The sequence below is a fragment of the Pangasianodon hypophthalmus genome, chromosome 9 (genome assembly GCF_027358585.1).
Source record: "Pangasianodon hypophthalmus isolate fPanHyp1 chromosome 9, fPanHyp1.pri, whole genome shotgun sequence".
NCBI classification, from domain to species: domain Eukaryota; kingdom Metazoa; phylum Chordata; class Actinopteri; order Siluriformes; family Pangasiidae; genus Pangasianodon; species Pangasianodon hypophthalmus.
In genome coordinates, this window is record NC_069718.1 from 2478882 (window position 1) to 2490708 (window position 11827).

At 37.0% G+C, this 11827-nt stretch overlaps 1 protein-coding gene across 1 annotated transcript; it reads left to right on the plus strand.

The window, feature by feature from the left end:
• Positions 1–89: 89 nt before the first annotated feature.
• Positions 90–10779, plus strand: lgals17 (galectin 17). The gene is made up of 6 exons (XM_026945107.3): positions 90–197; positions 1888–1925; positions 6773–7123; positions 7883–8155; positions 9057–9107; positions 9683–10779. Exons 1-6 carry the CDS (start codon positions 172–174, stop codon positions 9754–9756), a joined length of 813 nt encoding a protein of 270 aa, XP_026800908.2. The 5' UTR covers positions 90–171; the 3' UTR covers positions 9757–10779.
• Positions 10780–11827: the final 1048 nt, after the last annotated feature.

The following is an 11827-nucleotide window of genomic DNA, read 5'->3' on the forward strand; positions in this document are numbered from 1 at the left end:
GCGCTGTATATAGCTAGTGAATCATATGAATCGATTCTGTGCTCGGTTCATCAGTGACTCACCAGTGCCCTTCTATATAAGCTGCTGAGCTGAGACGCGGCTCAGATGTCTCACACAGCACACACACACACACACACACACTCCAGGTGAGGGACAAGACTTAAAATCAGCATGGAGACCAGGACTAAGAGAACATGGTGAGAAGTTTTACTTCTTCCTTATTCAAAGACACAGAGTTTATTCTTCAGTATTTTATTTTACAGGGGTTTAATTTACTGCTGCATGGTTTAGTAGAGATTTAAGGACTGTAGAAAGAGCAATAACAAGCACTTCAGCTCGAGTTTATTGCATTTTCTGTAATTATTCTAACAAATAAAACTGAGCTGCACTGGTGCGTTGGTGCATTTTTCTAATGTTTGTGCATATTGAGGATAAAAACAATATTTAGTGGTTTGTAGCTTTCTATTGATTGATTGATTGATTGATTGATTGCACATAATATTTCTGCATGTAGTCTAACCCTGATATGCAGCTGTATGGTGTTGTGTGTTTGTCGCCCCCTTGTGGAGTTTAGGTCAGTTTCGTTTCTGCAAAAACAGGAGAGTCATTTACAGAAAACCTGAAACCTAACATTTCAAACCCACAGGAGGGCGTGAGCTGACACCAGCACCATAATAACCATCATGTGTCATCTTTCACCACCACAATAACCAGGATATGTCACTATAATTTTCTGAAACCTGTAGAGGTACACTGAACAGATCATTAAAATGAAAAAAAAAAAAAAAAAAACTCCAAACAGAAACACTGTTGTGTAGATAAGAGCACTGTGTGATGTTATACATGAACACAACCTGTGTACTGGGACTGGAAGAATAATATACAGTTAATAAAAGTGGAAAAATTAGAAAAATTATACTGTGTATATTATATTATTTATATTATTTGATTATATTTTATATAATATTTTATATATATTTTTTTTCTATTACTTATTATTATTTTATTATTATTATTATTATTAACTTCCCCCTACATGTATACATGAGGTCAGAGCTCTTGAATTTTTTTACAGGAAAATCCTGACACATTACAGAAGTGATTTTGTGCGTGAAACATGGAAAAATATGTGGGAGTGTTTTTCACCACTAAAACACATGAAAAACAAACATGTGGAAAGTAATGAATCATGTGGGGAAAAAATGCGTGTGTGAAAAGACCGAACGTGAAGTGTCTAAACACCACACAGAAGTCAAGGGATTGCTTTCCTGCATGTAAAGGGTATATTATAGCTCTAATCTAAACTAATATAATATAATATAATATAATATAATATAATCATTACGGTAATATACAACTTACAAAATGTTGACATTAGCAAAATAATATATTTCATGCTTTCTTTTTTTTTTAAAGAAATGCTTCTATTTACAGTAGAAGGCCCATTTTAATTTACGATGTTAGATAAAATGGACTGTTTGTCTCGGCTAAAGTAGGCCAGGTCATGACTTAAACACACAGGCAGTTCCTGTTATTAAAACAGGAAACTCTTCTGTCCTGAAAACGTCAGAAAACTTTCAGCTTTACCTCTGACTGCTACAAAGCACTGACACTGGAGACTCCTTCCATAAATATTAACTAAATGTCCCCTTACAGACAACTTCACCATATCAATGATTTTTAAAGTCTGTTTATAGAGTGAAGCATCTGCTGTACACGTCCCTGTGAATGAGCTGTTACTATAGAAACGATCACCTATTAGAATGAGCGCATTAATATGTGACTAAAATAAACCACTTTATACCTGCACTGTGGTTATGAAACACAGTGAGAGGGGATTTTTAGTCTTCATGACTCATTTTTGAACATAAATCTTTCTTTCTTCAGGATGTTTGTGTATGGCTTCATGGAGCTCATGTGTGTTGGTGAGTCTATAAACAATTTTATATATTTTATACCACTTTTATCCATAGCTGTTCTCATTGGGCAGCCTCTTAACTGTGCATGAACCTCAGCAGCATCGCTTTCAGGACGTAGCTTCATCATTATTACATAATCTGTTTGTTTTATCATAATTATTTGTTAGCTTACATAAAAACATATCTAAGCTTTTGAAATAATATTTAAAAAATAGGGTCTTTTTTATGGCTCTCAGTAAACTGAAATATTATGATGGTCTTTTGAAGCACATTCAGTAATAAATGCATGTCTGTGTGTTCTCTCTTTGTTGTTGCTATTATTATTATTATTATTATTATTATTATTATTATTGTTGTTGTATTTGTTGTATATATAGAATTATATACTTTGACTTAACTTTGTAACCCTATAACAAAAACAAACATTAAATAAAAAAATATAACAATTAGTTATTGACTGATTAATTGAATGAACATGACCACACTGAAGTTACTGACCTTGGATAACTGACTGAATCCTTAAAAAAACATATTTTTTTACAATACTAAGTGAACTGTCATGACGTGATCATCCACCAGGTTGCGCCTGTAGACCACAGAAAGGAGAATTAGTGTTGAGCTCATCAATCTCTGTAACCTACTGATTACTCTGCACCGGTGTCTTGTTATCTAAGACTTACCAGCTTGAACTTTTGCTCAGGTTGGAAGCTTATCTTGCACTGCGTCTTTTGGGCTCTTTTATTCTCCTCCAGTAAAACGCTCTTGTACCTCTTGCTTTTATTTTTACATATCATTTCTATTCCTGCCCTGCCTCTGTTTAGTCCCACTTACAGCCAAACCAGGAATATAAATCTGCAACAACCAAGAGACCTACCTGACAGCGCAGCAGGAACAACTGCAACAGATCTAGTGGAAAATGTTCAAGAAATAAGAACTTCCAACACCCACTTAAGTGTTCTTGATACCAGTGTCTTCTACAGCAAAAAATCTCGGAATCACACAGTTCATTACGAGCAATTCTTTTGTTTGCACTCTGCTGTGCTCCTATTGATTGTTATTTTTATCACCATTGCTTTTATGGTCGAAGCCTGTGTTTAAAACGTTGTCAACCCCAGATCTACCAGGTGAAGAGCCCAAGCCACTATACACAAGGAGAAAGAAAACAGAAATCATCACAGCTGCTTGAACTTCAGTACAGAAGGCCACTATTGGACACTGCGCTTGGAGCTTTAATGAAAAGACTCTGTTCAGTAGGACAATGAAGTCTCCATCTTCAAAATGTTATCCACTCAGGTTCAACATAAGAAATGAGGAAACATCCCAAAGAGAGACAAGTTCATCTCAGCACCCTCATGGACCCACTGTGGTAAGCAACAGAATCTGCTTTTCAAGGTGGGCCACCAAGCACACACATTTCAGACTTTTGATGGCCTCCAAACCTCTCAACATGACCACCAACAAGCACATGTTAATCAAAACCCATAAGGATCCCTGCATACTGGGCTGTCTATGGCTCTGGAACTTCAAACTTCAGTTCTTATGTTTGGAAGGCTCCTTGAGTGGCAGAACTACATGCAGCAATACCGCTGTAGTGCATAAGCCCAACACCACTCTCAATTCTCCAAAGACCTCATGCCCTAGGATTTACCTTTCTAACATTTCAGATCCCTACTGGGATCTGATGAGGGCATTCGATCAGAGCAAGGCCTTCACCTTTACCCCAGCATAAACCATGTTACCATGTGACTGCACAACTGAAGTACTCCTGAAAATGATGGCCCTACATTAAAGCTTTTATTCATTCCTCATCACCACCTGTGGTGTACAGACATGATTGATGCTTGCGATTGCATCAGGGTATTGATAAAGGGACGTAAAGTTTGATTTTGCTGATTTATATTTGTGTACTGCCTGCGCAGTGGGCTCTAGAGAATGGAAGACTGGCTTTATAACATCCTGGGACCATTATGAATATTTGGTGATGTCATTTGGCGTAACCAACGCAACACGGCACAGGCAGTGACTGTGGTCATTGCTTATTGATCTTTATCGCAATACAGTGCACTGTGAAATAGGTACTGAATCACTGCTTTGTATAACTCGATAAGACTTAATCTCATGTAACTTTCTAGGATGCTGCGTTTCCCAAACAGGCAACGCCAGAAACTCAATCAAGGTCAAGGCCACCATCCTGTGATGCTCAAACAGGTAGACTTATTTCTTCACTTCGTTATTTTACAGGCATTTATAAGAACCTGTAGCTCTTTAGCATACCCATCCACAGTGCGCAAACAACATCAAGAGGACACAGCTCCTACCTTCACCAGTCTAATCGCCAATAATTAGTGGTGGCTGATACTCTATTTAAAAATCTTACAGACCACAAATATCTCCAATTTCTCAAAATAAACAAGAGCTTGAACTCCAGGCAGGATATGCTCATCCTTTCAATCAGTTTGAAATTTAATGCTCTCCGAAACTCTCAGACTGGAAGGAGAGCCAGAAAAAAATTCATCACAGTTCTCCCAGACTTTTTGCACACTTTTGTATTATAGATGTAATAACCCACAATAACAGAGCAAAAGCACATTTTAGCAGTTTTAGAAGTGCATATTTGTTAAAAATCAAGAGCAGATTTCTAATTTAGAGTCTTTCCAGAGATAAAGTGAGAGAAGCCTCTACAACTTAAATTCCAGTGTAGAGTCAGTGACAACTTCACAAATTACATTTATTGGACATAAAAGCACCTGGACATTGGACATGAAGGCACAAGACTCTGGATTAATTCACAGTGCGTAGCACACTACGAGACAAGAGATTACGGAACGCTCAGTATATTTCTGAAATAAAATTGTGTCAAGGCTTAGATCTGGGCAAAGATGAAGAAAACATTTCTAAAAATTTTGAAAGCTCTGGATGCAGTAGACTCCACCCTAGGGAAAGGAAGACTTTTAGAACTTTAAGGATTGTCCAGCCAAACTCTATAACCAGATGAGAAGGGTCTTGGTCAGCATGGGAATTAAAAACCGAATGGCCACTATATCAGAACTTTAGACATCATCTCCAGAGAAGGGAAACCATCTCAAAAGCACTCCATCAATCACACATTTGTGGGGTGGGGTGACCTTTAAACAACATTTAAAAGTCGCTGGACTGATGAGAGAAAAATACTACTCATCATTTGGAGAATCTGTACAATGAAACATGACAGTGGCAGCATCTGCATCATGATATGAAGAAGAAGAAGAAGAAGCTTTTCTTGTTGCATATATAAGAACGAGAGTGAGAAGCACGGAGAATGTGGTTCATCAGAATGAAGGGAAGGATCCAAATACAGGCAGGTTTGTGTAGAAAACTTATTATAGAGAACACGCCACTTGGACTGGGCCAAAGGTTCAACTTTCAGAATAACAAATGGTTTTAAGAAAAATCTCTGATTCTGAGACTGGGCTGGTGATAGTCAGGACATGTACCCTTCCAGGAAGACGAAAGTAACTGTGCAAATTCTTGTGCATAAAGCTTATAGAGACGTTCCGAAGAAGACTAAAGGCGTTTGGACTGAAAGTACTGAAGGGTCTGGATAGAGTTCATTTGTTTTTGCTTTGATATTGGTATATGGCTTCCTGTTTGTAGATACATTTAGTTCATCTTAAGCTAACAAAAGTGTGCAAAACAGTTTGGAAAATGTGAAAAAGATTCCACACATGTGGGCAAATTACACACATGTAAGGGCATTAAATGTCATTAAACGTCACTTCTGGTTATACCAGAAGGCAGACAATGTGAGAGTACTTGGATGCATGCTGGTAGGCCACAAAATCCTATTCTACAGTGCCCATGATCTCATGAGGCAATAAGAGTACATCCCAGGTTGGAAGCCGTGCACGGTTGCTTGGTAACTTCACTGGAGGTTTACCGGTTTCCAAAACATCTCATTTTGTAGTTTTACCCAAGCTCACCTCAGTTAAGAAGGTGGTTCACTATTACAAGAGGACAATCAGCGATGCCAACCCACACCCTCTTTCCATCCAGGCCAAGATGTGTGACTATCACCTAGGAATATCTTAGGAGGTGATAGCCTTCCAGTTGATCTGCCTCTCTATTGGGTAAGTCCTCTTTTCCATGTTTCGAGAAACAAACCATTTTACACCTGCAGCTGTTCTCTTTTCTCATCTTCATGACAGTATAGGTGACTACCTGACTCCTGACAGGACAAACGCTCTAAATATCTAATCGATTTATGTGTACAATCCCATCCTGGATCCTGGAACTTGAAGAAAACCTCCTCTGCAAACACTAGCTGGGCCAACTGAAGTTTATCATCAAATTTACCTGAGTGTCCACTAGAGGGCAGAGAGGAAAGTGGTGCAGGGAGCTCCGGAGAGGGAAGATCCTGGAAGCCTTGGCTGTCAATTGCACCAGCATTTTCTAAACCGAAGCTTAGTTTTTCAAACCTATTTTTTTAGTTGCCATTGCATGTTTCTAAAACATTTCTCAAATATAGTTTGTTCTCTCCTGGATTTTTTTTTTTCTGTGTGTGTGACCCCAGCCATCTGGCTACTTGTATGACTTTTGTTCTCCTTTTGCATCTGTTGTTACCTGGTTTAGATTTAGCATTTATTTTATCCACCATCACTGCTTGTTTACTGTAACCACACTATCAGTGTGTACATGCATTTGTTCCCAAAGTATCTGTTTTATTTGGAAAGACCTCAGGTAGCTGTTCTCAGGAAAATGGTCCAAAGCAACACATCTTAAAGTGAAAAGCTTTCTTGAAAATGTCCTGGAATTTTTTTTTTTTTTTCTGAAAGCTGCCTTTTGTGACTTACTGCTATGTTTCTCATAAACTATAGGCTCAAGTCCACTCTCGTCAGTCATGTTCACTCGGTCTGGAGTAGGGCTGGAAGCTGTGTTGCCGTGTGAATGGGGCTCCCACAATGAAGTGTCATCTGCAACGCCGTATATCCAGTGGCAGACTCTCAGCGACATGGTGTTTGAGCGAATGGGCCCTGCACAGTTTCAGGCCCAGGCTTACCAAAACCGCGCTGACGTTCCGGAGAGTGTGCTGGCGAGGGGGAACTGCTCCCTGCATTTGAGTGACATTCGCTTTAGCGATGCAGGAATCTATGAGTGTTACCTGGTGGTTGGGAAGTCAGGCAAAAAGAGGCGGATCTTCATCCAGAGTGTGCAGCTCTCCGTTCTCGGTGAGAACTCAGTACGTTTCACTTATGAGGATTTTGACTTGTTGGTTGGGCAAATTGACACAAAATCTAGAACATCTACTCTTGTTTGTTTGCTATTCTTACTTGTTTGTCAATTTGAAGAACTGCCAAGTCAATATCCTCCTAAGTGATTCTTGCACAGCCAGAAGCAGAAGTAATTCATTGTATTCAGGTTAAATACACATTTTCAGAATACAGTAATTACAGTACAGTACAGTAATTCATAGTCACCTCTATAAAATTTCCTAACACAATCATTATTGTCAGAAGTAATTGATTCATAAAAGAAGCAAACTTACAAGACTTCATCATACATCTTAACCTACCATTTGAGGCCAAAAGAGTACATTGCATTTTATCAAAAACAAATACAGTTTTCTTGCACAAAAGATTTTTTCCCTATCATTAGTTCAAGACAGAGTCTTTTTTCATCTACTGAATCAGTTGAAAAACATCTGTCAGTGTCAAGTTTTAGTTATTAAGCAATCACAACCAGTGAAAACAGGAATGTGTAGGAATGTAATTCTGCTGATGTTTGAACAATGTATATGGCATAATAATAATTAGAAAAAAAATGGAGCATGACTAGGTTATTCACAAGGAGGATTTCTTACACAGCATGCAACAATTTCTGTTTTAAATTCTTATATTAACATTGGAATCAACTTTTGGATTTTGATTAAATTTGGAAAAAAAAGTAAATCCATGGAGAATTAACCCGTTTTCCATATCACTGTACAGATCACAAGGTCACGCAGTCTGTGGAAATGGGGAAAGACCTGACCCTTGACCTGTATACGCACCAGGCCGAGACGGTGGTGTTCCAGAGCTCCAACACCGCTGAGTGGAAAGAGCTGTGGACGCGATGGGGAAGCACAGTAGATCCCAACCCTCGGGTGCAAGAGAGAAACGGGAAACTTGTTATCAGGAACGTGAGAACCAGCGATGAAGGAATGTACAAAGTGATGGATGGTGAAGGACTCGCGCTGAGCACTGTGAAGGTTTCTGTTAAAGGTAAAACACTTTTTAGTGAGTACAGTAGATACAACAGTTTACCTTAGTTTATTATTCAGTAATAATTATTATCACAGAGCTGTTGAATTCTGGATTGTGATTGGTCAGAAGGTGTTGATTAATTCTCTATAACAGCAGCTCTGACAGTAGTGCAGCTGCAAATCACAGGTTTATATTAATACGTTATCGTTTCTATAGTAACAGCTCACTCACAGGAACGGGAACATTAAACGCTCCACATGAACGGATTTTTAAAATTGGTGATATAGTGAGGTTTTCTGTCAGGAGATGTTTATTTAACATTTACGGAAGGAGTCTCCAGTGTCAGCACTTTGTAACAGTCAGAGGTAAAGCTGTAAGTTTTCCGACATCTTCAGGACAGAGGAGTTTACGCTTTGCGGTGTCTCAGTCACGTGACAAGCTGTGTGTTGTTGTTTTTTTTTTTTTGCCTTATTCACTTCAAGAGAGAAAAAAGAGAGGCTGGTGAGTTTCACAGATGCCACTATATAGTAAATGTAACTATAAATGGCTAAAAACCATGACTTTTATGTAATAAAAAAAAAAGTAAAAAAGCTTCAATTTTTGGTAAATTTCTGTGGTATAAGAGGAATAAAACACTTGAGGACGTGCTGTTATAGGAAAATGATCAACTTTAGGGTGGTAACAGTAACTCTACCAACCTCTGTGTTAGAATGATGGAAGGTGTGTGAAATATAATTGTGTTCATTTTCATAAATGATTAAATTAAATAGTGCACTTCGACCTATGGACTGTATATGCATATATACTGTATACTGTATACTTATATAATCTGTATATAATAATTATATATTAATACTTAATGTGCCATCTAATTTTTATCATCAATTTCCTCTTCCTCTGTATTTTTAATATGTTTCAGAACCTCCTCGACCCACAAGGACAGATGTGATGGAGAAACGTGTTTCATTAGGTATGTAAGAGAACAAAGCTGAATGTTTGATCACAGAGTCTATGGAAGAATTTATAAATAATCACATTTCTTGTATTTATGATCAAGAATGGTACAATATTAGTTACAGTTTATTAAACATGTAATAACAGACGTTTATTTTCGATAGGAAATAGGGAGTTTCTTCTATTTCTGTAGAAAATATGTGAATATGTTTAGTCACACAAGTCTACAGGAAGTGAATTATCATTCTTTAAATTATTTTTAATCCCATGAATTTGTGCTGTTGTCACTAACACTAATGTTTTCACATGTTTTATATGCCACATTGTAAAGACCCATCCGTGATCGATGATGTAAGGTTGAGAACGAATGTAACCACTATATGGCTGCCACTACGGGGTGAATTTATAATCATTGTGAAAATGTAGCTTTAAAGAATGATAAAAAAATATTACATTTTGCAGTGGTGTGGTTCTGTAAGATGAGAATGGGAGATTATTATGATGGAGTCAAAATTTAGATCATTTTGCAATGTTTTATTTTTATATTTGCAATGACACCAACTCTCTCTCTCTCTCCCTCTCCCTCTGTAGAAAGCAGTGTTGGAGTGAACTCTCCCTCCCTCCCTCTCCCCTTTCTCCTCATCATTCTCCTGTATCTCCTCTGACCCTGAAGCTCATGATGATGATGATGATGATGATGATGATGATGATGAGGAGGAGGAGTCCCTCAGTCCCTCACGCTGAGTCCTGCAGTGGCTCAGTAACCACAGGGTTAGCGGTGCTCACTCAGGGCATCAGGGAGCAAGTGCACTAGAGTAAAGCGCCCTAACCCCGTATATGTGCTCCAGAGGTGTTGCGGTGTGAAACCTGTTACAATCTTAATGATGATGTAGTTTACTGTTAGAAGCTGTTAAAACATTAGTGTTGGATTAATAGCATTAATACTTCTAATAGAATTTCTGTTAACACACTTATTTGAAGGGTATTTACATCAAAAAAATCTCATAAGATGGAAGATTTATAAAAGGTTTATATCTAAACTTGTGAGGTGACATCAAAGTTTGTATGTAGTGTAACTTTTTTTTTTGCTCTTTTTATTATCAGCACATTTATGAAGTATTCGTGTAGGGATATAACAGAATATGAATATGTTATTCAGAATGGACATAAAATATGTTTGTAAACATATAAATGCAGATACATGTAGAAGGACTTTTTTTTTTTTTTTTCAGAAAGCTTATCAGAAAGTTTCTCACAGCATGTTGTTGAGGCTTGAGGTGTGTGTGAGAACTGAGATCCAACAGGAGTCAACAGAAAAGTCGTTCAAAAAGAGGTTTTTACTTAAAAAACTAAAGAAAGATGATCCCTTCCAGTTTAGGCCACGCCCACTTTGGGTTTAAATCCCAATACAGATACAGAGATCTTTATAAATGTGCTGTTAAAAAAGAATTAATAATTTACATGTAAACACTCTTCAAATAAAGTGTGACCAAATTTCCTGTGTGTATCTTCATAATTCAATATTTAGTATTTAAATAAATCCAGCTCTGCATTCTTGCAAGTCCTGTTTATAATGCATGCACTGAGCACTTTATTTTTTCATATAAGCATAAATCGGTGAATTTATATCTCAATGTGTAAATAATGTTTCCTTATTTATATGAATAAATACAACTGATTTAAATGTTTGTTTTGAATCCCAGAATTTCCTACATTTCTACAGAAATCCAATTTTTTTTGTATTAAAATGAGAAAAATGAGCAGGGTATGTTGTATAAAAATGCTCAAAGTCAATTGTTCACCATAAATGGTAAAAAAAAAAAAATCTCAGAAACACACTCCTATTATTAGTATATAAGAATGTAAAAAATGTATTTTGCCTCATTTGGAGTGGTGTGAGAATATATCTGAGATTATTTAATATGAAATGGTTTAAACGCTCAGAAATGTCCCCCCATGCCAAAACCACTGTAGGGCTCAACTTTAAGGATAGGAGTCGAGTTTAATGAAGTGATATGAATAAAAATATAACAAAAATCCACAATCCAGAAAGCTAGGCCAAAAAAGGGTCAAAGAGGTCACAGTGAGGTCAAAGGGCAAATCCAAGAGAAGAAATGATAAAGCAAGGCAAAGGTCAAGGTACACCAATCAGGCAAACACATGAAGAAAGGCTTAGATCATAAAATCTAGAGAACTGAAATATCCTTATACACACACAATGTGTAGGTTACACATGTACTGTATATACTGTGCAGATAGGAAGTGGAATCATGAATCATGTTCAATACTCTGGGTACAGGAGGAGACATGACCTGAGCTGATGTTCCAGCTGTTATTATTATTATTATTATTATTATTATTAAAAGTATATTACAGAAACAGAACCACTGAGCTGCTATCAGTCAAACCCTTATTAAACCTCAGAACTGCCTGCACTGTATAAATAAATAAATTAATTAATAGATAAATAAATAAATAAATCTGTGGGTTTGTAGATTTCATGAAATTCAATATGTAAACTTTATTTAATAGAATCAATTTCTCTTTTTTGTGACAGTTTTTTGCATTAAAATTATTTAAAAATGACTGGAATAAAATCTACTAAATTTTGTTGTTAAGGATATAACTATTCTTATTGAATAATTCCAGGCCTATACTGGAGTTTCCTGCTGACAGCATGAAGGCAAATCTGACTGCGGTCTTTTTTCAGTTAACTCCTTATCAAAGATAAGGATG

Excerpts from the sequence above, each read along its gene's own strand:
- lgals17 (XM_026945107.3), top strand. The coding sequence starts at position 172 with ATGGAGACCAGGACTAAGAGAACATG. Across the intron at positions 7,124-7,882 it reads TGTGCAGCTCTCCGTTCTCG|ATCACAAGGTCACGCAGTCT; the intron begins GTGAGAACTCAG and ends ATCACTGTACAG. Across the intron at positions 8,156-9,056 it reads TGTGAAGGTTTCTGTTAAAG|AACCTCCTCGACCCACAAGG; the intron begins GTAAAACACTTT and ends AATATGTTTCAG.